The sequence below is a fragment of the Acanthopagrus latus genome, chromosome 22, assembly GCF_904848185.1.
Source record: "Acanthopagrus latus isolate v.2019 chromosome 22, fAcaLat1.1, whole genome shotgun sequence".
Classification (NCBI taxonomy): Eukaryota; Metazoa; Chordata; class Actinopteri; order Spariformes; family Sparidae; genus Acanthopagrus; species Acanthopagrus latus.
In genome coordinates, this window is record NC_051060.1 from 2,882,938 (window position 1) to 2,909,296 (window position 26,359).

The window sequence follows — 26,359 nt, forward strand, 5'->3', positions numbered from 1 at the left end:
CAATCACCCCTTGGTCCGAAAATAGTGATAGCGGATGAGGGTGATGAGCGTCCGTCCGTCCGTCCGATGATGGTGACTAACTGTGGCTGCGCCGTCCTATCTACCTTCTCTTCTCTATTAATTTATAAGCCTTTGAATCTCAATAGGCGCTCTTCGAAAAAAAGGACCCAAGCGAAACGCACAGACAACAAAGAAATTGTTTGTCTTCTGACCTCAAATTTTGAGTGTAGCAAGCTGAGACTTGTGGCTATGGCCTAATTGTATGTGCTGTGTCCAGACATACATACACTCCTAGAAAAAACTGAGGGTGTTACCTTTCCAATGGTACCAAGAACATCCCTGAATCTCAAACTATGTGGGAGCTGTCATGCTTTTAATTTTGGTATGCTGTTTTGGAAAAAGAACCTTAAATGGGGGCGTTCACTAACAGGTTAACATTTTATCAATATCTCACACTCTTTTTAAAATGTATGTTAAGGTAAATAAAGATGCAAATTTAGGGCTTAAATAAATGTGATATTACCTACCCATTACAGAGCCCTTTGGGTTATGGTTAGGGTTAGGGTTAGTCACAGTCTGGTGAAGTTCGACGAAATCCACTCAACACAGCTGGCTAATGACTGCTCTCCAATGGCTGTAGCATTGTGGGCAGCGGCGGGCCCGGGATGCACGGGCTCAGCAGTGAAACACACACTGACATTTAACGTTACTGTCTACATTAAATTAACTAGCAGGTGTTAAATCCCCAAGTTCCCCAACATGTTGTGCAAACAGGCAATAAGTACACAGGGTTAACATGCTTGTTTTTACGTTACTGTTTGAAAACATGGCTTAGTCGACTTTCGCTGAACTTACTCCAACAGAACATATATACATTTGAGATCGCGACCTCTTGCTGCAAAGCACACCTTTCCACAACATTCCGTTGGCGGTCTTTCTATCTGAAAGGTCTTCTTGGTCTGTTTTTGGCATCTAACCACCTTCTGTTCCAGAGGGATAACGACAGCGACATTCGAATAAAAGAGACTAAACTCGATTACAGTGAGTTTGGTTTTTAATTTGATTCATTCCAATCAACTTGCTAGAAACTAGTTAGTTCAACATTTTTTAGTTACAACTTATGTGTACTTGATTAAACCACGTTCATAAACAGAATATAAATGAATTGTGTTGCTTTTACTAACCCTAACCCTAACCCTAGCTACTCTGCTTTTAAATGTAGCTGTTTTTAACAATGTTTGTTTTTTTTCTCTCATTGTTCCTCTGTGCTCTTGACATCATTGAAAATGAGGGCTTACCCTCAATGATTCTGATCAGACAAAAATGTACCATGCAGTCCGAGAAAAACAATGACACTTTCTCAGCTACTTTTTTTATTAACTAAACACATTGCATGCCTTTGTTTACATTTCAGTTCGAACTAGAACTTTCTAGAGGAAAGATTAATGATTTAAGATTACTCTTTAGAATTAAAAATTGTCAGCTAGGATGAGTAAATGTGATTACAAACTAACTTGCCCCACAATCAAACTTCCATATTGTTTGGTCTGAAGGCAGCAAGAGTCTGTGTTTATTGATGGTTTCACTTTTGTTTTTGTTTCTTTTAAGGCAACACAAGGGCAACTCACAACACCACCAACACAACCCTCTGCTTAAAATTGACGTTTTACTTGTTTAAAAGTTATAAAGGACTTGAAAATGGCCCATGGTTGGTTTAAAGTTTTTAAAAAGTGGGTAATCTAAGTATCTGCTCGCTAAACTGACCATAACATGTACACTAATGGTTAACTCTAAAAAGGTGAGTACATCCTGGGTGGTTGTGGCTTAGGGGTAGAGCCATTGTCTTGTTATTGGAAGGTTGCTGATTTGCTTCCCCTCGTCTGCATGTCGAAGTGTCCTTAAGCATGATACTCAACCCCAAACTGCTCCTGATGTGCTGGTCAGCACCTTGCATGGCAGCCACTGTGATCACGGTATGAATGTATGTATGAATTACTGTTGTCACTTTGGACAAAAGCACCTGCTAAAATGCACTAAATGTAAATCCTACATTTAATAAAAAAAAAATATTTAACCCTAACCCAACTACAACATTGCTACACTGTACCTATGAGCTTGATGTATCAAGCTCACCCAATCCCTATTAATTCCACTGCTTGAGGCTTGAGGCTGTGGCCGATAGTAGATTACACATGGCCTGTCATTTGCTCTTGGTAATATTGCTATTGGTTTCGAGCAGTGACATGGCTGACTTGTTGTTAGCTATTATCTATTTTTTATATATATATATATATATATATATATATATATATATATATATATATATATATATATATATATATATATATATATAAAATAACAGCTTAGAAATCATTTTGATGCTTCAGTGCCTTGAAATAGGGTGAATGATGTCTGCACTGCACTTGTTTCTGCACTATGTACTGTAATTTTAGTGGGATTGTATGATCACAGCCTTACAGACATGTTCATTCAAAACAGAAGTTTTCAAGACATAAACTTGTGATGACGTAATGAGTTTTGTGTGTAGTTAGAACTTACATTACATCTGACTGATTGTTATAGACTTGGGATTTGTATTCACATCACCTAGAAACTGGGGGGTGTGCTAGATTAAACAGTAGATGGTAGTTTGGGCATTGCTAGGACTGGCCATTACTTTTCATTAGTATTTGTTAAAGCAAGTTAACAAGGCTGAATCGTGTTGGGCACGTTACTTTTAAAAAAGTAATTAGATATGGTGCTAGTTACTTCTCCCAAAATGTAACTGAGTTGGTAACTAAATTACTCCACTATAAGAGTAATTAGTTACCAGGTAAAGTAACTATTGCGGCATGGCTCTGTGTCCTCCTTTGTTAGCTCATGTTAGCCACACCTGGCCTGCTATCATCATCAACAGTGTCAACAACAGTGTGTTTGGCCACTACTTTTGTAGAAGTGTGTACTGTTGAGAGATCCTTCATTATTTAGAGTTGCTTACAACATGGACAGACAATTCGCTCTGTGACATAATGTACACTTTACATGTATATTCTTGCTTTTTACCTCAAGGAGATTAAAGTAGTGTCTGTACTTCCACTTTGAAAACACCAGCTTTTCCTCTGGACTGTGTGTGTGGTTTGTGGATAAACTGAGCACTGCCTCTGATTGGCTTCCAAACTCTTACTCTACTTTAGCCAATCATCATCACTTATGTGGTTGTCTCACCCCTTCCTCCTACCTCACCAAAGAAAACAGCTTTGCAGCTCCTGTGGCTGAGAGCCAAGTTGGATGACAACAGCTTCACAGAGTAGCCTCAGATTATAATGTGCCACATTTAATTGTCGTGTTGGTAATGGTTGGTAAAAAAACAATCTGCACTAACCCATGGACATTCTAGAGAGTTTTAATTGTTTGATATGAATACTAAATAGATTTAAATCAGTTCTGTTTTTTATCCTTTCTGACTCAAATATTGTATGAAATCATTTGTTTGTATTTTATATATATATTTTTTTTTCTCTTAATTTTTAAATATATAGATAGTTAAAACATGCAACCAGAAGTCACTGTCAACAGGACTGCCATTATGACAGACATACATCCCTGCTATGAAATGAATCATTTCAATTACATAAGAACAAAAAACCCCTCAATTATGTGTATATTATTGTATGTTTTTCTTATAATATTGTCAGTTGTGACAATATGTGGAAACCTTCTTGTAATAATCTCCATCATTTACTTCAGACAGCTCCACACTCCAACTAACTACCTCATCCTGTCTCTGGCTGTGGCTGACCTGCTTGTTGGGATCATAGTATTTCCTTTCAGCATGACATTCTCTCTCAGCTCATGTCTGTATCATGAGGATTTGTTTTGTAAAGTAAGGGGCAGTTTTGATATATCACTGAGCACATGTTCTATTCTGAATCTCTGTTGTATTTCTGTTGACAGATATTATGCAGTGTGTCAGCCTCTGAACTACAGTACTAAAATCAACCATCGTGTTGTTGTGATCATGATCCTGGTGAGCTGGGCAGTGTCTGCTCTTATTGGAATTGGTGTCATAATTGCTGGTTTAAACAATGAAAAATGTGAGGAAAGGTGTTTCATTGATGTTCTTATTGAAAACACAATTGGACCCATTTTGTCATTTTATTTCCCAGTCATCATAATGCTCTGTATTTATCTAAAGATTTTCCTTGTTGCACAGAGACAGGCACGCAGCATCCACAGCACAACTTGTCAAAGCACAAAGTCTCGAGCAATTGTCAGTAAGACGGAGAGAAAAGCCACCAAAACGTTGGCCATAGTTTTGGGAGTTTTTCTTTTATGTTGGACTCCTTTCTTTTTTTGCATAACCTCTGTACCTTTAAGTAATAATTCAGCACCAGTTGCTGTGATTGAAACACTTAACTGGCTTACACTGTCAAACTCAATGCTCAATCCATTTATTTATGCTTTCTTTTACAGTTGGTTCAGGTCAGCTTTTAGAATGATAAGTTCTGGAAAAATATTTCATGGCAATTTTGTTAACTCGAAGTTGCACTGATTATAGAAATGTCAGCTATCTCACAGTACATTTTGACACACTTAAAGTCACTGTATTTACACAGGAATGTGCACAGTTTCGACTCTGCTGAAGCACCAAATACCTATTGGTCATAGAAATAAAAACAATGCAATACAAAATCCTGTAAAATGCACTTTGTATGTGGATATTGTTAGGACTATTTTTTTTCAGCAAAGCTACACATAGATAAACCTGAGCAGCAACAAAACAAGTATCAGCAAATCCTTTCTTTTGATGTTTTGTCATGCAATTTTATAGCTCTAAGTCATCAGACAGGGCATGCTGATGTCTTGGCCTTTTATTTGTAACTTCAATATAATAGCTGAAAGTCAAACATTGGTGCATTATTGGGAAACCATAGTGCAATGAAGCTGGTGGCTTAACTCAAAAAGCTGTCACATTTTGTTGTTAAAATGTCATAATATTATCAGCATGGTGGACAGACATTTGCTGAATTATACTTGATGTCTACAGTTCAGTCTGAGTAGGTTGTTAGGTAGTTGTTGGGTAATTATGGTGGTAGGTGAAAAACAATTGGACAAATCTGAATACTGTAAATCACTCCATCAATCTACTATCACATTTAAATGATCTTTAACTATGAATAATTTCTGTCACACAGTTGGCTGCTTAAGGTAGCCCACACATAGCGCACTACAAAAGAATAGCAAGTTATTTTAGCACAGAGGCTAACTAGCTAACTCAGATATTGCATTACTCTGTTGAATTTTCACACTTAAAAGGACATAGGGTGCTGGTGATTGGAAGCTGGTAATTGGATGTTAATGACCAGCATCCAGTCACCAGCATGGGATGTTGGTCACCAATATTCCATGCTGGTGACCAGCTTCATCAGCAACATCACCAGCAAGACTGTGCTGGTGGGCCATCATAATTAGTGGGACCTTGCTGGTGGACCAGATTCATCATGCCGGTGTACCAGCTAAACCAGCACCAAACCAGCACTAACCAGCATAGACCAGTATGGAAATTGTGCTGGTCTATGCTGTTGTTTTCAGCAGGGGAAACAAATTGGTACTGGGGCAACAGAAGAATCAGTTGTGGACCGTTCAGATAAATAAAACCCCAATTCCAATGAAGTTGGGATGTTGTGTAAAATGTAAATAAAAACAGAATAGAATAATTTGCAAAGACTTGATATCTTCTCTTAAGTTTAACTTGTCTTTAAGAAAGTCTTATTTTGATATTTGGTTATTGATGACGTCACATCCTGTCAAGTTGCTTCCTGTTAAGTTGCTTCCTGTCAGCTCATTTCCTGTTTATTATCATCCCCGGGTTGTTCAGAAAAGCAAGGCAGACATCTTGTGCATGCTCTGAATGTAATCCACCTCTGTCCACTAAAAAGCATCATAGAAGCAATGCCTTAAGTTCATTTGTTAGAAAGAGTAGTGTTTTGATAAAAATATATTTGATAAGTGGTTGAAAATTAGAGTTTATTTACAAGCTAAGAAATATACTAGTAGACATTTTAACTTCTACTTAAAGTGCATACTGTGATATAAATTCATGTTTATGGTCATGTGCAATGTCATGCTGAATATTTTGAAGGAATTTTTGACAGTTTTCATCAACATGATGATGAAGAGGTGTCACAGTAAATGGTTGACCTTACTACAACTCTGTCTTCATTAGTGATGGTTTAACTTGGTGTTTAGTCAGTTTTGACACACTGCACGAGAACACTACAATCTTTTGTTATATTTTTACACTTGTAGATTCTATAATTCAGTCATTCAACTAATGAGAATACATTCAATCAGCTGGTGCATGCATATGCATAATACATATTTCAACCATCCATTATAATTTCTTCACACTTGATTCTTCTTTTTTACACCACAGTAATTATAAACCCATAACTACTTACTGTGGCTATATTATCCCACGCTACCATTATTATTTACAGTCATATTACTGTCCTGTTTGCGGGATTAATAAAAGAATTCTGATTCTGACTTGCAGTCCGTTTGATGTCTGTGTTTACAACCATTAACAAAACAGTCAATACCAATTTGTTATTGAGTTCTAATTCTTTTTCTATTGTAGGGCAGGCTTCATCTCCATCCTGTGTCAATTGTTCTTTAGGCCTCCATTTTGAATCACTTGAAATGTTAAAAGCTGTTCTTCCTTTGAAGTGAGAGAGCTCTCCTCTCTCGATTGCATCATATTGATCAGTTTGTAGCTGCAAAGTGTGGAAAGAATCTGTTTTTATGCACCTAAAATGACCTTCCTGTGAAATGCAACATTCCCGAGGCAGGTCCGCTACACACACCATGAATGCACCATTGATCTAACTAATGGCTGAGACTAAACTTTGTATAATAGGGTGTCCCTGGACAGCCAGATTCAAAGCCCCCGGGACGTGTATCACTCTCAGAGACAGAAAACGCTCGCTGCTCCACAGTATTAGTCTGAGTGCCAGTGTGTGCATCTGATGGGAACACAACCCCCTTGACTTTTGATAAATGGCACCATTGCTGTATTGTCCAACCTCACCGGATCATGATTCTCACAATCCAGTCCAGTTGCCTACATAACACTTAGAATTACCCTGACCTGGATGTCTGAGAACCATCATCAGCATTTGAAAGACTGAATGTGACTGTCTAGTCAGGTTATGTCAACAATGTAATAGTATGATGGCGCTGCCCGAGTGGCAGCCAGTCATAGTATTCTGTGTGTTTTTGTGTGGTTTATGCTGGGGCTGTGGAAGCTCAGAGAGGGACAGGAAAAGACTCAATAAGCTGGTCAAAGGGCTGGCTCAGTCTTGGACTGTCCTCTGGACTCCATTGAGGAGGTGGGTGAGAGGAGGATATTAGCCAAGCTGACATCAATCATGTACAACCCCTCTCATCCCCTACATGACACTTTGGGGGCTTTAAGCAGCTCCTTCAGTAACAGACTGCTTCACCCACGGTGTAAAAAGAAATGCCACCGCAGGTCATTCATTTCAACTGCTGTCAGACTGTTCAACACCAATAACACTTAATGTACCTTGCACTACGTACACTTGTACCTCTGCCATCTTGTGCAATTATCCTGTGCAATAATTGCTATTTTATTTTATGTGCATACTTATATTCATATACTGAATCTGTTTCTTTTCAAACATTGTATTTAAACACTATTTATGTATGCATCCTCAACAAGGCAATACTCTGACACTTTATTTAAATGTACATGATGTACATTCTTGCCTCCTGTACATATAATGCACATAACATATTCCTTTCTATATTTTATCTTTTCTCTCATTCAAATCTTTTTATCTTTAGTATTCTAAGTCCTGTACTTATTGTATGTGTGTATGTCTGTCTACCTGCTATTGTGACAAGTAAATTTCCCTGATGTGGGATAAATAAGTCTAAAGTCTAAAAGTCTAAAGTCTAATGACAAATGTCTCACAATTTTAGATTGCGGGCTCTCCACAGTGTTTGACAAGACCGTATATCATCTCCTACTTCCATAAAATGTTGCTTACATAAAAATCAGGGGAAACAAATCCAGAAAAGGTAGTGATTTAATGCCTGTACCACCATGCCAAATAAAATTATTCTGTTTGTCAGGTTTGTTTATACGAGTAGTTTTGGTTAAATGTACTTAAATCTGGGATCAGAGAGACTATGTGAGGGATAATGTATAGAACGGTGCTTCGCGTTGGGGTCCAGTTTATCCTGTCAGGACTTCTTATTATTCAGGACTTATAATGACCGCTGTTCTATACATTATACCGTTTATTACACGGCTACTTGCCAACACGAAAAAGAAACTTCACACAGTGTGTCTTTTTACAATTTATTTGAGAAATATAGTTCGCTAAACTAACAACACAGACGTTGAACAGACCATTCTTAAGAAGACAGCTGATCAGTCGTTGGCTGAAATTCAAGTCCTCTAACCAGTCTTTTAAAACTGCCCTTTCACTTCTCCCTCTTTGCTGCTCTCCTCTCTTTTTCTTTTCTTGACTGGTGATGACAGCTCATTCTTTTGCCAAGAGTCGAAATCACCATATTTTCCAAAAATATTAAAGTTAATATGAAACTCATCCATACTAGTGGCCGAGGGGTACATTTTTTCCGACATGAAGTAGGCTACAGATCAGCTGACTTCGCTTAGCGACCGAATATGAAGGGTATTACACGGCACTACTTGTACTTGCACATATTGTATGTAGATGATTTTTTTTTTTTTTTTTTTTTCTGTAGCTGCCGTTGCCATGGAAAAATTTGCAGTTTTTGTCAGCTTTCCCTGGGAAATGTCTGAAGACAGTACATAGCAGGTTTTGTTTTATCATTTTCTATCCACAGATACATTTTTTTCCACCAAGGTAGAAACAAAACAGGTATTTTCAAAATTCAAAATTTATTTCCTCCACGTGTTTAAAAAAAATTCCCACACACACCATTGCTTTTTTTGAAAAACAAATCTCCCCCCACATGAAAACGTAGGCTGTGTTTCAAGTGATGTCCCTTGAAAAGCAGTTGAAAAAAAATGTTTTACACTGTATTGCGCACACACATGCAACAGTGCATTTAAAAGCCAACACAGTGGATGTACTCACCTGTCTTGAGTCTTGAGCAACTCCCAATGGCTGCTGGACAGCTGGAGTTGCAAGACCTCCTGCGATAATTACATCATCATGCGCCACTGCAGTTATAGGTATCTGTTACAAAGACAAAAACAAGAAATGTTACCAATTTAAGGTTTAGAAGAAGTGCTTTGATTTGTCTTCCTTTTTATTTTATTTTTATTTGTGCTGGCCTAAACACAGAGTGATTTATTATGAGTAACAAGTTCGAATCCCGGCTCCCCTGGGTTGAACTGACCTACATGTCAGTTGCTCCTGATGTGCAGATGCCATCAGTAGGGGTCCTGCGATGAGCTGGCAACTCATCCAGGGTGTACCCTGGCCTATGCCCATTGTGTGAAACTGGATCTGGCCTCCGTAAGCCCAGAAATAGAAGTCCACAAGCTTACAGGCAGGGAGCTGGTGGCAAAGGAAGCCTTCTGAATGCCATGCATTGGGCTGGGCTGCCAACTGGTACCATAGGGTTAGGGTTAGGGTCCACTGGGCCAAGCCACTAACAATGGACCAGAGGCTGATGGGGCATCAGCTGACCTAGAACTTGGAGGGGTATCAGCCAACCCAACTGGGCTGTTCCTGCAGTTAATCTGTAATGTTTGATGGGGCCATATTGTTGTGTAATGACTTATTTCGCTATGCAGGGTTCTATCTTTCCTATTGCAGATCTGATAGGTGATTATGTGCACGCAGTGATATGTGCATCGCCCTGTGTTTAATCCCCTAGCAGCAAACAACTAGTTAAACTGAAGTGCCATGTGTCTGCCTTTAATTCATATATATATATATATATATATATATATATATATATATATATATATATATATATATAGTTGTTACAAAAACAACAAATTCAATCTGATGGTTTCACTTTTGCTTTGTTTCTTTTAAGGCAACACAAGCGCAACTCACAACACCACCAAAACAACCTTGCACTCAATGGCATGGTCTGCACACCAGTCTACAACCATACAACTGGCTAACTTTTTGACGTTTTGCATGTTGTTTACAAGTTGCAAAGGACTTGAAAATGGTCAATGGTTGATTATAACTGAAGTTTGACTTTAAAAAAGTCTAAATCTAAGAGCCTGCTGGCTAAACTGACCATAACAAGTATCCTGATGGTTAACTCTAAAAAGGGGAACTCTAAAAATTTATATTGCTAATAATCAAATCCTGTATGGAGAAAAAGAACAGGATTTTCACTTCTGGAACCTCAGTTGTGCATACTTTTTCAGTGTTCGTTATTCAAACTATGTAAACCGGTATTTGTGCACTTATGTACTCCTTCTCTTTCATCGTATTTTTTTGACATCAGGCTGCTTCATGACTGGTTTTGATTTTTATATGATGTGATATAGAACTGCTGTGACATAGACAAACACAGCAAGCCTGGGAAAATAATCCATATTCACTATTCCTATCCTTATCTAATCTTTTGTGTTGCAGATTGATGCCTCAGTTATTCCTCTTATTGGAGAAAGTTATCTTGCACAGTTGCTCCCCAGTTGTGGGGAAAGGGTTGCTGTGATAGCCCTCTGCCAAAAAAGGGATACAGACTTAAGAAAGGGAAAAAAATCATCAACAGAATTATAGGCATGTTTCTGGAAGAAGCTCAGGGTACTCGGAGGGCAGCACCATCTACATCCACTCGCATTAGGGTAGTTCCGAGGATTGATAGCAAAAATGGAGAAAAAAAATAGCAGGTTAGAATTAGGGTGGACAGAAAGGAAACCTCTTCTTCACATACAATCAGTCTGCCTTAGATAAGAAATCTTATTACACGGCAGGAAGACTGCCTGCCTGGTGTCTTGTTCATAGTGGCCCAGGTCTCAGTCATTACACCCCACATTGTTTAAGATGATGTGTGTGCTGGACAAGGGGGGGAAAGGTTAGATCGATTCCAAGGACCCGGCACTGACAGGGAGCCCTTTGAGGGGCTAATAATATTATTTTAATAATGTTGCCCTGTTTAGGCTTTTGAAATAAAATGTATAATTTCATCTGCAAAAATAAGCAAACTGAACATGGTTGTTGTTTTCTATAACATTTTTCTTGAATTATTTATTATGTTGTCATTTATCCCTCTCTCTTTTTGGTACAGTCTGATTCTGGCAGAGCGTGACACATGTATGCTCAGAGAATGATCAGCTGTTCTAACGTGAACGCTACCGCTGCATGCAGGTGTACACATGAGAAGTCGCTAAGCAGGACTGATGGCGGTGGTGAGGTGAACTTAACTACAAAGTCCGGTTACCAAAAATGCAAGGAGAAGCAGAAGAAAGTTGAGAGGGAGGAAAAGGGGAAGACAACTAGTGACTACGTTTTTCCCAGAGAAAGGTATTAGTCGCTGACCTTGGTGTTTACAATATGCTAGCAAATGATAGACCAACAGATTTCGTATTAACTTGGTTGGAGTAGCCTATCAAGAGAACAATTTACAGTTAGCAGTGCAGTGCCATTTTATTTAAATTCTCTACCTTTATTGCCATGGGAGATCAGATGAATGTGATGTAGGTCTGCACAAAACTAGATGAACTTGTGTGATAAACTAGGCTACTAGGCTAATATGCAAGATAAAATTTTAAATTGTGCTGTCATAACTAATGAGGTGTCCTCAACATGCAGAGATTCAGCCTCAGGAGGACACATGCCGAAAAGCATCTCCTCACTTGCCTGCTCTATGTGTGTCTCTAGGCCTGAGGAAGACCTCATTGGTCGAAACGTTGCCTGCAGAGACACAAAAAAATAATAACGATTAATCTATAGATAAATAAACAAATAAGCTAAATTAGCAAACAAAACAAGAAGGGTAAAAAACTAAACAATTAGAAATAAGCCAAACAACAAAAAATGTAAATACACAAAAAATAGAAAAAATAAAAAGACCAAAAATAAATACATACTTGATATAACAAAGGCTGCATGAAAAAACAAACTATACAATATTATACTTCATATAACAAAGGCTGAAAACTAAATAATACTTGATATAACTAAGGCTACATTAAAACACAAATTAACACCAAAACTAAATATAAATGGACCTAAACTAAACATAAGGAAACTACATAGAAGTATAACCAATGAAACCAAATAAGAGGAAAGCTAGAGGGGGACGGGGGGACAGGTTAATCCTTGGGATGGACCGTGCACTTACCGGCACCACCATAGTGGATGCCGATATTTCTTTCCCCTTACCTAACCCCAACCCCAAACCCTAACCCCAACCCGTAAGTTGACCCTAGAGGCCCTAAATTAATTTTACCGTATATAGCTTAAATATAAGCACAAATAGTAAAGGCAAATAACATATACGAGGTATGCTTATTTGGACACGGTTGTGGGTGAAGGATGGAGGGGGGAAACAGGAAAGGAAGTGGAGAGGGAGGAAGAATAGGGATAGTGAAAGGGATAGTAAATTAAATATAGATTAAAAGGATAAATGCATTCATTACAAACACAAATTCATAGGGTAAATAAATGCATTTATTAATAAATACATATATATATAAATTCATGGATAAATATAATTGATAGTTAAAAGGGCTAAAAAATAAGTTAAAACAGTTAAAAACAAGTTAAGAACAAATGTGTTTAAAAGGAAAAAAGTTTCAAAAAACAAATAAGTTAAAAGACAAACAAGTTCATATACAAGTCTAAAAATTAGTTTAAAAACAAGTTAGTTTAAAAACAAGACAAATCAGTTCATTGACAAAGGCAGAGTATAAAAGGGAGAGCAAAGCAAGAGACACATCAGTTTGGCATAGACATTTGGAGGAGCAACATCTCCCCAGAGAAACAGAGGGTACTTACCTGTATGATGGCAGCCTGAAGAAGTCCAAACAGAGATGAAACGTTGCAACGCCACATACAGGAAATAAACAAACAAAATAAGGTTAACCAACTCAAACAAGGGAGGGAATTAAAAACAATAGTGAAAGCCAAACAAAAGAAAAAATGAAAAAAACAAAAAAATAGAAAAAATAAACAAAAACAACAAAAAAAGTAGTGGTGTGTAGAATAAAAACAAATAATTTATACTTGACGAAGGCGTAGGCGCGGCCTGGAACTCGCTGGAGGCCGGCAACAAGGGCGAAGGCGAAGTTGCGGGCTGGAACCCCCTGGAGGCTGGCGGCGAAGGCGCGGGCTGGAACCCCCTGGAGGCTGGTGACGTAGGCAAAGGTGAAGGCGAAGGCATAGGTGCGGGCTGGAACCCCCTGGAGGTTGGTGATGAAGGCAAAGGCAAAGGTGCGGGCTGGAACCCCCTGGTTCGGCGAAGGCGTGGGCTGAGACCGGGCCTCCGACCGAGGTGCAGGCACTGGACTTGGCGTGGGACTCGGCCGGGCCTCCGACCGAGGTGCAGGCACAGGACTTGGTGTGGGACTCGGCCAGGCCTCCGACCGAGGAGCAGGAACTAGACTTGGCATGGGCCTCAGCTGGGCCTCCGACCGAGGAGCAGGAACAGGCACTGGACGGTCCTCCGACCGAGGTGCAGGTACAGGCCTCGGCCAGTCCTCCGACCGAGGTGCAGGAACTAGACTTGGCGTGGGAACTAGACTTGGCGTGCAGGAACTAGACTTGGTGCAGGAACTAGACTTGGCATGGGCCTCGGCCGGTCCTCCGACCGAGGTGCAGGAACTGGCGCCATCTGGACCGCCAACTGAAGACCACTGGCAGGTGTCGACCGGACCACCGACTGGGTGCTGCTGGCAGGTGTCGACCGGACCGCCGACTGAGGGCCACTGGCAGGTGTTGACGGTGTTGAGACTGAGGCCTGGGCTGGGAGCTGGGCTGTGGCTGAGGCCTGGGCTGGGAGCTCAGCTGTGGCTGCGGCCTGGGCTGGGAGCTCGGCTGTGGCCTGGGCTAGGAGCTCGGCAGTGGCTGAGACCTGGGCTGGGAGCTCGGCTGTGGCTGGAGCTGAGGCATGGGCTGAGGCCCCTGAGCCTGATTTCAGGGGGCCAGGACGTGGACGGGCTTGTCGCTTTCTTGGTGGGGGCACTTTGTAGGCCAGCCGGGTTCCACAAAAAGGGGAAACTGAGGGCTTGTCCAGGATTGTGACAGAAGCCTGGGCTGGTAGCCAGGCTGAGGCATGGCCTTGGGCTGGTAGCTTGGCTGTGGCTGAGTCATAGGCTTGAAAGAAAAGTTTGCTAGCAGCTATCTGCCGAGCCCTGCTGGTGGGGTTGGTAACAAAGTCCTGGTACCAGCGAATTATCTCCAAGCCATTAACTGCTGGGTCCATTTTATATGGTCCGGTCATTCTGTCAGGTCGCGGTAAAAAGAGAAAACTAAGGAAAGGGATGGTGGACCCAAACGCAGTTACCCGAGGCAAGATCAGGGAAACAAAAGGCGAGCTTTATTAAAAAGCTTTTTACAAAAACCAAAAGCAGACACACAGGGATGAAAAACAAAGTAGCAACTAAGGACGAGACAAAGTAGCAAAGCAAAAATACAAAGTTCAAATCAATGTCAAAGTACAAATCAAACATGGAAAAAATGCAAAATAAATCCAAAACCTACCAAACAGAACAGGAGCATGAACAGGAGCAAGGACAAGAACATGGACAAGAGCAAACAGAAAACAGAAAACAATGACCGGACAAGGAGAGAGGAGGAAGGAAGCCAGGTGTGATAATGAGGGGGAGGAGCACAGAGGAACAGACCAGGAAGGAACATGACAACAGACAGAGGGAGCCAGAGGGGAGAACATAGGGGAAACTTAAAGGACACATGAGGGCATGAAAAATAAAACATGAGACACAAGACATGGAAAAACAAAACATAACACAAGACATGATACAATGACGTAAATCAAATACAAGAAACCAAAAACCAGACACAAGAACAAACAAAAACACAAAACACTTACCTAGTGTCATCGAGGCCCTTAGTTCCATACTCAGCACATGCAGTCTTTCAAATGATGCTAGAGCTGAAGCTGTGGGTCTGGGGAAGAACTTTATGTCATTTGATGCCATTGTACTTCTTACTATTTGGTTTAAAGTATTGCAGTGTATTTATTGCAGGAATGAAATACTCCAGTCAGGGCTAGGTTGCCTCCTCCATTTTCCATTTACATGTCTATGCCTACTGAATGGTGCATGTTCCTTTGTGATTATTTGAGTATATACAGAGAGGTTTTAATGAATATAGTCGATGATTTTAGTAGTCCAAATAATAGGGTTGCTGTAAGTAAAATAAATATTGTAGCAATCACACCATCATCATCACCACCATTATACCGATCTAAATCATATTCATTGTGAAAACAGTTATGGGAAAACTATTACTAATTGCATCTTACTGTTACTCAACCCCAAAAAACATTTTTACTTTTAGTGCTATCTACTTATTGTCATTTTACATTTTTTTAGTGGTATGTGTTATATTTTGATATCAAACATTTATAAAATGTCCAGAACTGACAGTTCAATGTTGGTGTATTTTTGGACTGAAACTGTCTTAATACTAATATGCCATTATTACAATGAATTGGTCACATTCGTTAATATTGTCATACCTGTGTTGAGTACAGAAGTATACCTTACTTGAAGGTATTAATGTACAGTGCACAGTAATAAAAAATTAATAAAATGTTAATATTTTATGTCACAGCAATAACATTGTGTATTTTCTTTAGGAAACCTGGAGCAAAACATCAGGTGATGATGGATTCATCAGGATCCCACTACCCACAAACCCATCAGTCTTTTTGATTGATAGAAAAGAGTTGAAGGGTCAAACAAAAGCCCGGAATTCAAGTGCAAAGGCTATTGCCAATTTGAGGACTGCCCAATCACTTTCACTGTTACTGTGAAGAGCGTGGATGACCTGAAGGCATGGGGGCTGCGTGCATAATAAAACGGAGTTGAAAAGACGACCAAGAAAATTACCTCGGGCCATGTATCTCGAGAAGTTGGCAAAAACAAATGAGGATGTCCTGGAGGGGCCCCTTGGCACAAAAGCTGACAAGTCTTGCCAGGAGCCAAGGTCATCGCAGAAAAGACAGAGGAGCTATCGATTCAGTACAAAAGCCCATAGCATCATCATAATTCCATCAAACTGTCCTAAAACGTGGAGGTTTGTGTCTGGATGGCTGACTTCACCACTTTTGGTGTAGATGCTGTAGTCAATGCTGCCAATGTGGAGCTGAAGCATTCAGGTGGTCTGGCACAAGCCTTAAGTAAAGCTTGAGGTCCACAAATACAAAATGAGTGCAACCAACACATCACTGAATTTGGTCCATTAAAAACTGGCAAGACAATTGTCACCAATGCAGGAAATTTGAATTGCACAAAAATAATCCATGCAGTGGGCCCACAACTTCCTCATAAACCAAACAATGCAGTGGTTTCCACAGCAAAAAGAAAACTGAGGCAAGCAGTGCAGAGCATTTTGAAGACGGTAGAAACAAACAATTTCCGTTCCATTGCTATTCCTGCCCTGAGCTCTGGGATTTTCAATTTTCCCCTAAAAGTCTGCTGTGGAACCATCACCAGAACTATTAAAGACTTTTATGAAGAAGGAAAATCACAAGATACACCCCTGACCATAAACCTGGTCAACAATGACCAGAAAACAGTTGTGCAAGGATTCTTTCCAAAGGGGACATGACAGCATCAAATGTACCAGTGAGGATCCCTCAAAAGAGCCTTTGCAAGAGAGAGTGTCAAAGCACAGAACAGCAGGTATGATTAGATTTAATTTACAATGTTATTCCCAATAGATATAAAAGCACAATTATAAGTGATAGACTGGGAATGAGGTATTTGTTAAGAGAAACAAAATAAATTGCAAAATTTAATGTATTATGTTTAAACGTGTTGTCTTTGGCCTGGGTTTATATGCAGCTCACCTCTTTGTGGAAAAAGAGAGACACAGAAGTAATAGTGTCTGTGGTCCCCTATCAGACCAGAAGACACTCTCTTGTCATCCACCACAGTGAGCTGCGTTCACTTCGACCCCACCAGTGGCTAACAGGTGAGGTATATTTTGTGTATTATTCTGTTACAGCTGTAGTACCAATGAGAAATCAATTGTAAAACATGTGTTTACAATTGTTTTGGTTCCAAGTGTTTACATAACAGTTAATTTGCATCTCCCCCCATACAATTCCCTGATCTAGATCACTGAAGCCCAGATTCACATTGCTGCAAACGAGCAACAGATGGGAAATACATTATACCTGCTGAGCCACTACGTAGCAGGTGTAATACTGTTTGGTGAAAGGCAGCAGCTTGCCCACCAGTGATTGGCAAAGGTACATAATGGCATATGTAAAATTGCAATTAACAATAGACTGAGTATAGTAATAACCTGGATGTAACTAAACTCTCTATAAATAAAGTTGATTTGATTTTGATTTTATTTAAACTACCACGAGTATGTGCAGAGCCATTTAAGTGGCTTTGCTAATTGTTTAACCCACTGACTGTAAATTAAAATTAAGATGGAACTGGCTGATTATAAATGGGAGATGGACTGCGCAGATACAGTACTTATATAAGGAGCGAAGGGCACCGAGGGTCTGCAATCCCCCAATTGGGTGGGAGGTGAAAAGATCTCCTTTCTGGATGCAAAGGCAGAGCCTTGGAGGGGTAAACCAATAGCAAAGCCCTTGAGCGGATGGAGCATGTATGAAATTGGAAATATTTGTTATCCATCATGCACAATATTTCTATAATAATCTATCATTTCACATTCATTAAAAAGTAAAAAGAAAAAATAATTAAATAAGCAAACAGCTAATAGTATTAACTTTTTGATCCTTTCACAGGTGAAATATGAGAAATACCAGGGCATAGTTTCCTTTCTAAATGTTGGCACCATCCACTGGAAGCTTCTGGTTAGTAGGTGACTTCAAACTGTATCTACATTAAAACTGTGTTATGTGTTTTTTATACTATACATCTAATCAATATTTATTTCATTATTTTATTATATTTTTCAGCATGTCAACTCTGTCACCCAGACAGTATATCTGGTGGATCCTGCACGAAGTTCCACAGAGGAAGCTGATTCATGCCATGCAGCGAAAACAATCAGGTATTCATTCATTTAAAAAATCATCAAACACACACATCCATCAGCGATACAAGTAACTGACTTTCTGAAGTTAATGTGCTCGCTGGCTTTTTTCTTTATCAGTCCTAGAGTTTGTGTCTGACTCTTACCTTCTTGCTGAGCCTGAAGCAGCTGTCTGATACACCCTTTTCCTCGTTCACATAGTCGCGTTAATTTGAAGGGATGTGCGCTTTTTAGATATGAAAGCACGTACCAGATCATTTATGTTACAAAATGCTTTTATGATCAAGCTGTCATCAGTTTAAGCATACAGACAGCAATTTCATGGTGGCTTCATCCTCATTCAGAATAAAATGCACGAATCATCCTTCTTTCTAACACTGACAACATGTGGACATAAGTAATCATTGTCTAATTTAAGACACAGTGATTGTCTTAGTGTCATTGTTTGCACTGATTGAACATTCCCATCATAGTCATCATACGTATGTCACATATAACTATATTGTAAATACAATTTGTGTTGAAAGTTCTTGACTCTCCACGCTGTTTGTTAAAGATAAATGTCATGGTCTGCATCAGCTCACATTCATGTGTCTACCTCTGTACTGAATTGGAGGCTCTGTCTTTATTTCCTTGATGTCATGATGACTCATAGTATCGTGCACACACTTGTTTCATAGTGAATATATTCAGAGTTGATTTAACTAGTTCTGTTCAGTTGTTTTGAAACAGACAAGTCAAAGTTTACAATCTCAGGCTCATGCAAGTCATGGGTTGTTATTAGTCTCAGAGTTTGTTAAGCCTGCTTTCTTAAGTGGGGCCCTGGTGAAATGAAGATGGGGTGTGGTTGAGAAAGGCAGCGGTATATTATATACAAGTTCGATTAATGATATTTGCTTTGTAAAAAGAATTATCTGACATGAATGCAGTTTTTTTTTACTGAAAGTGTAGTAAGCTAGTAGTTAAGCTAATGTGGAATATGGGCTGTAGTTATTCATATCTCTCCTTACATTTTGGTGTTCGATTCAGTGAATAACTGTGCAATGTGTTCTGCGACAGAGCAGAACACTCCGTGTTGACACCAGCACACAAATCTCAAAAGAGACAAACACAAGTAATTCTAATTTCCTTCAGTCAGCAACACTTCCTGCTGTTGTTTTTAAAACACATACCTATAACTGCGGTCACGAGTAATTATGTGATTATCGCGGAAACTCCTCGGCCTCGACAACAGTTGTCTGCCATAACGTTACTGTGGTATCAAAACCAACCAGTGGGGTTTAGCACACGGCAGACGGCGGAGCAAAGCCGGATCAGAGCCGTTATGCAGTGGAAAGTATCCAGTGGAAATTCGGGGTAAGCAACATCACCAAACACTTGGAGCACGTGCATAGCATGAAGCTAAAGGAGTACAGTGTGTTAGCAGCCCGGCGAATGCTAAAGACTGCAGGGCTGAAGCAGTGGCACCCGGTTTTGTTCTGTGAAGTCAAGTTTATAGTCATTACGGCGAAAAACCATCCATGTCAAAAATTGGTTAAAAATCATAAAAAATAAAAGTAAAAAAAAAAAAAAAATAAATAAAAGTACCAATAACAGTACCGTCTGTCCAGAATCTTAACGGTACCCTGGTACCGACCCAATTAGGAGCCGGTACCAAAAAGTACCGGTCCACGGTATACATCCCTAGATACTATCCTCTGCTGTGTGAGATCTTGCAATTCGACCTGATCCCTGAGCGCCGGGCTGTTCGAGGAAAGTTTTATCTGCACATTGGCCTCGTGATTCACATCGCACAGCTGCCTAAGCCCAAACCAGAACCTCAGCTGCCACATGTTGAGCAAGAGGCAGACACAGGTGGAGTAGAAGGCTGGGGAGGAGGTCCAGTGATGCTGCACCACAAATAGCCTGGAACACAGAACTCCACTGAGGCCTCCACCTCAGATCTGTGCGACTGTGCTCCAAGTCTGTGTCACCTTATGGCCCTCCACGTGGTTTATGACAGACACTTGACTGGTGTCAATCAGCTATCTGCTACCACCCAATCGCACCCTTAAGCTCGTCACCACACACACAGAGTACTTGATTTCAGAATAAAACAGTAATGTCTTGTACAAGCTGCAGCGATACCTCCACTGGATAAGACTTTTGATAAACAACTCTTATTGCTCATTTGTTCCAATGAAATATATTTCATGGGAATAGATGAATATTCTAGGCATTTTACTTTCATTCCAGCAGAACATACAGTACCAGTCAAAAGTTTGGACACACCTTCTCATTCAATTGTTTTTCTTTATTTTTATTATCTTCAACATTGTAGATTAATATTGAAGACATCAAAACTATGAAGGAACACATGGAATTATGTAGAAAAGAAAAAAGTGTTAAACCAGAATATGTTTTATATTTTAGATTCTTCAAAGTAGCCACCTTTTGCTGTGATGACAGCTTTGCACACTCTTGGTATTCTCTCAATCATCTTCATGAGGTAGTCGCCTGGAATGGTTTTCAATTAACAGATCTTCTTTGTCAAGAGTATTTTGTCGAATTCCTTGCCTTCTTAATGTGTTCGAGACCATCAGTTGTCGTTTCTCTTTACTTGGTTGAGTGGTTCTTGCCATAATATGGATTAGAATAGTAGTCAAATATGGCTATTCACTGTATAGAACTGTGTACCAACACTACCTCTGCACAACACAACTGACTGTCTCAAACACATTAAGAAGGCAAGAAATAACACAAATTAACTCTTGGCAAGACACACCTGCTAATTAAAAACCATTTCAGGTGATTACTAAAATATAAAACATTCTGGTTTGTTTAACACTTTTTTCAAATTTAACAATACAATTATTCAATTATTAAAGTTTAGCAATTCAAATTCAAATATTGGTGATTTAAATTAAGTTTCTAGTGGCACATATTTCAGCCCATATCAGAGAAGCTAGCAGTTAGCTGCTAGCCTTACCTTGTTCTCAATGGCAAAACTCACACTACATCATGCACAAGTTCACCCTATCTACAAAAGAAACACACAGCTAATTATTTGTATACTTGCATGTCCCTCGTCCGCAGGTATTCCACACAAAGTTGTAACTGCCCCATTGTTTAGAAAAAGTCTCCCAACTAATCCTGCCTTGTACTGACCGGGGTTGGAGAAACAGTCTGTCTGGAAGTGGTTAGCACACACAAACAGTTTTTGCTAACTGTACCTGGGACGTTGCCTTCAAAAATAAATTGAATTCATGCCGCTCTTCTGTCCTCTGCGGCTGGGACACGATGGAGTGTTGTGTGCTCGTCTTTACAGCCAACAACAACAACAACTTTGTGTTGGGCTCCAACATGGTGCTCTCATAACATAATGGCAGATCTCAGAGAATGTAATGCTGCAGCCGGTGGGTAGAGACACTGTAGGTATGCAGTGAAGGGATGGGGTGGTGGGTGGGAATATTCAAATGATTGGGAAATGATGTCAGAAACCGAAGCCGAATTTGACTCGCTCATCTGGAAACTGCAGGGAGACACTGTCAGAAATCTGTATCTCACTCAAAAAAGCATGGATGGCCTATTTTTAGGGTGAGAAGCTCAGCCATCTGGGAGGGACTCGGAGTAGAGCTGCTGCTCCTCTGTGTGGAAAGGAGCCAGTTGAGGTGGTTCAGGCATCTAATGAGGATGCCACCAGGGCACCTTCCTAGTTTAACAGTGGGCCTCCATACATCCATGGCCCTCAGCCTCAGCAGAGCTGCATGCTGATCCCTTGCTCTATGTCCTCTATACCCATGACTGCACCTATGCTCACCACAGCAATTCGCTAATGACACCATGATAGTGGTGACTACAGAGACAAGGTGGAGCAATTGGCGAGTACAGAGTTAACAACTTGCTCCTCAACACCAAGTAGCTCATCGTGGACTTCAGGAGGAAGAAAACGGACATCCAGCCACTGCTCACTGCTGTGTGTGGTTTTCAAGCTGCACTGTGGCACAGAAGAAAAGCTCCAGGTGGACACAAAGGAAGCACAGAAAATTATTGGCTGCCCTCTACCCTCTCTGGAGGAACTTAACAGTTCCCACTGCCTCAAAAAGGCCAAAACCACCCTACAGATCTCATCACACCCCGGTCATACAGTGCTCGATCTACTGCCGTCCATGAAAACTAGAACAAACTAGGGCTGTCAGCGAATATTCTAAATTCTAATATATATTTAAATATTTTTTTTTAAAAAGAGATTTGATTGTGAGAATTAATTAAAATTAAAAGACATCAGCGGCTGCTTTGTGAATGGGCGCACGGCATCACGGGTCAGGGACAGGTCACAGGAGTCATACTTGCACAACGTCACTCACTGCTGAAAGTGAGATGCAACAAAAACCATTGCAGATGCAGATGGCAGAGAGAATGAAATGGCAGGAAGTTCAGAGCCCAATTCGGCAGAAGAGAAAGTAGTTTGGACTTCAAGCAACCTAAAAAGCTCTGTTTGGAAATACTTTGGATATTGGTCAGAAGACAGCAAAAATGCGGAGCCTTGAGATAAAGTTGTATACAAGCTGTATAAGTTACGGTTAGCTTACCATTCCACCACTAAAATTTGAACCGAGGTACCGTATCTGAAAATACCTATACAAGTAGTTATGTCTCATTGTATTAGTTTGTCCTCCTGACATAAAGCCCAAATATAGATATTCGAATGGTTCAAACCTTTGTATTTTTCTTAGAGCAAATATTCAAACGTCATTTTTGAGCAATTTTGACAGCCCTAGAACAAACAGACTACAAAACGGTTTGTTTAAGTGCATTGGATAGTGCTACTAAAGCATATTTTTCACCATTTAGCCTATCTTTGTAAATAGGGCTATGTGCAAATGTTGAGTGTGGATGTCTGTATGTGTGTGTCTCCTATCTATGTGTTTTTAGCCTTAATGTGCATACAGTAGTGGCATATTTTATTGCAATGACAATACACATATTCTATTCTATTCCATTCTATTCTATTCTATTCTATTCTATTCCATTCTATTCTATTCTATTCTATTCTACCCCAAAATCAAACTGGAATTAACATAACAACAATTTAAACTATGACAGCTACTGCAGAAGTGGATGTTCCTATCACCTCCACACCTCCACAGCAGTTTCAAATAGGGCTGCCTCCCCCTCCATCCCTCCATCTCTGACCAAAGCAGAAACTTTGATGATCATCAGCCCCCTCCAAGTGGTAGGGGTCAACGGTCTCCTACCACAGGTCCTGACATACCAAGACAAACCAAGTCAAGCCAAGCCAGCACGTCTGGAAAAGTCCCAAAGGTCTACTCCTAGAGGGCCACTTGCAAAGCTGAACGACGCTGCAGTCCCCTCATATGGCCTTTTGCCATTAACACTTTTGGCATGACCATTTCAAACCAGCTGTGCCAATTTGCTTTTCTATCACCAGTTTTACTGTTCCAAGCTGACTCTTGGAGAACAGATTTGAATGGATCCTCCACCACCAAAGAAATTCCTTGTAGCATGGCCCCCAGGTCATCAAATTAATTCTAACAGCTGCAGCCCACTTGATTTCGAGATATTTTTCCACTGAAGCCACTGTCATACTCTTTATGTAACAGATTAGTGGATGCTCTAAAGTTTGTGGCACAAGTGTAATAAGGGTTTGTCGAGCTTTCTTTTTCTCAATAAACGGTGTATAATCCGTGCACAAAATAAAGCACTGCAGGTGCACTGATTGATTATTTAAATCTTCCAACACGCCAAAAGGATTGGGTGGAATGAAATGTTAGTTAATGACCACATGTCCACGATAATTTCTGAGCTCTATCAGTAGAAAAGTATTAATTTCAGAAGCCACAAGTTTAAGTCTGTTTCCTCGGGAGAGTGGTCTCTGTCCTGTCAAGTTTGTAACTACGGCTTTTATATGTAGTTTAAATGAGCCACTATTTCTTATTATTACATTAATGCACAAAATTCAAGACATTAAAACAGCATATAAAGTATATGTTGGCTCATCTTACTCTCTGAATGCACCATGTAAATAGCAGGAAAATTACTACGCCTCTGACTTTGACCTTTTGACCAGGCAAAAAAATTGTGGCTCGCCCAGTGTCAACTTGGATTGGCCAATGGATGAATGGATGCCTCAAGGTGCGATGACCACCCCAGACATGCACCTGACAAACACACCCATGAAAGCACAGATAAGTACATTTGCTAATTAAAGAGACATAATGTAACTTTCTTTTTTTTATTTATTTTTTTTTACTTTAAAATAACAGCTTCAAAATCCTTTTGGTACAGTGTGTTGTAATAGGGTGAATGGTATCCCTGTCACAACCACTTCGCCCCCCCTATCATTTGTTTCTGTACAATGTAACTTCAGTGAGAGGGTAGGCTCTCAGGGTTATATACAGGTTTACTTTAAGATACAAGTTTTCAACTCATTGTAGCACCTACATTACAACTCATGATTTGTTATGGAATTGTATTTACGACAGTGGCATTGCGCTCAGAAACTGTTGGAGGCACCACTTTGCACATAATGCAAATTTATGCATAATGTTTTTCTAAACAAAACAGCACCTGAATCAGTCATGTGCTCCTGCACAGATCACAAGACGCAGACATAAAACAAAGCAAATCCACAGAGCTTGGGGAATACAAGCATAGATGTCTGTTGTTGGCACTGCAATCTTATACATAAGGTACTTGGAACTGTTGTGGAACTGATGTGTCATGTCACGGACAAAAAATGTATTCATCTGAGAACCAGCCTTACATTTTGTTCAGGGATTGTTTTGGCCAGCGGCTTAATAAGGCTTGTTATTCATCTTAATCTCTTTATTGTTTTATGAACACAGATGTGTGAAAAAGTGAAAAAAAAAAAAGTTATTTCAGTCTAATTGCTTAATTTTGGAAACTGTTTTTGCAGGTATCAAGGAGCATGGAAACTGAAGTGACAACGAAAAGGACTTACACTGTTAATAACATACATCCCTGTTATGAATTAGATAATACAACTTACACATTTTCTAGAAATCCTTCTGTAATTTGTGTATTATTATATACTTTCCTTGGCTCATTGTCTGTTTTCACAGTATGTGGAAACCTTCTTGTAATAATCTCAATTATTTACTTCAAACAGCTCCACATCCCTACTAACTACCTTATCCTGTCTCTGGCTGTGGCTGACTTGCTTGTAGGAGTTTTAGTCATTCCCTTCAGCATGGCATTCACTGTAACCGCATGCTGGTATCATGAAAGTCTGTTTTGTAAAGTACGAGGAAGCTTTGATGTTACACTGAGCACAGCATCTATTTTGAACTTATGTTGTATCTCTATAGACAGATATTATGCTGTATGCCAGCCTTTGGCATACAGAAGTAAAATAAATGATTGTATCACTGGGTTTATGATCCTGTTAAGCTGGGGAGTTGCTGCTCTAATTGGAATTGGCATCATAATCGCAGGTTTTAATCAAGGAAAATGTGAAGATAGTTGTTTAATTGATGCCCTTATATCTACTACTTTAGCATGTATTTTCTCATTTTATATCCCAGTCATAATAATGTTAAGTATCTACCTGAAGATTTTCCTTGTTGCACTAAGACAGGCAAACAGCATCCAGAACACAACCTGTCAGAACACAAAGTCTGGAGAAACTGTCAGTAAGACGGAGAGAAAGGCTACTAAAACTCTGGCAGTAGTTATGGGAGTTTTTCTCTTATGTTGGACCCCTTACTTTCTTTGTATCATCTTTCAGCCTTTAATGTACAGCTTAACACCAGTTGCTGTGATTGAAACACTTAACTGGCTTACGCTGTCAAACTCAATGCTCAATCCTTTTATTTATGCTTTCTTTTACAGGTGGTTCAGGTCAGCGTTTAGAATGATAATTTCAGGAAAAATATTCCAAGGTGATTTTACTAACTCAAAACTCCTTTGACTTATATGTTCAAATACTATTGTAATTGGATAATAATTATCAAGGCTGAATCAACAAAGATTTTTCACCATTTGTTTTTTACTAATACTCACAGTACATTAATAGTATATGCTATTAATGTAACTGTTCAGATTTCAACACAATAACACATCAACATTATAGAAATAAAATTTGTGATTGTTTTCCAAAGCTACTAATACCTCAGTAACAAATGATTTTTGGT

General features: G+C 39.7%; 2 protein-coding genes across 2 annotated transcripts; both read left to right on the forward strand.

The window, feature by feature from the left end:
• The first annotated feature begins 2,852 nt into the window (after nt 1–2,852).
• LOC119012981 (trace amine-associated receptor 1-like) lies at nt 2,853–4,552 on the forward strand. Its single transcript, XM_037087262.1, has 3 exons — nt 2,853–2,949; nt 3,696–3,878; nt 3,951–4,552. Exons 1-3 carry the CDS (start codon nt 2,853–2,855, stop codon nt 4,550–4,552), a joined length of 882 nt encoding a protein of 293 aa, XP_036943157.1.
• A 20,582-nt stretch (nt 4,553–25,134) lies between these two features.
• LOC119012668 (trace amine-associated receptor 1-like) lies at nt 25,135–26,136 on the forward strand. The gene has a single exon (XM_037086695.1). The coding sequence runs from the start codon at nt 25,135–25,137 to the stop codon at nt 26,134–26,136; it is 1,002 nt and encodes a 333-aa protein (XP_036942590.1).
• Nucleotides 26,137–26,359: the final 223 nt, after the last annotated feature.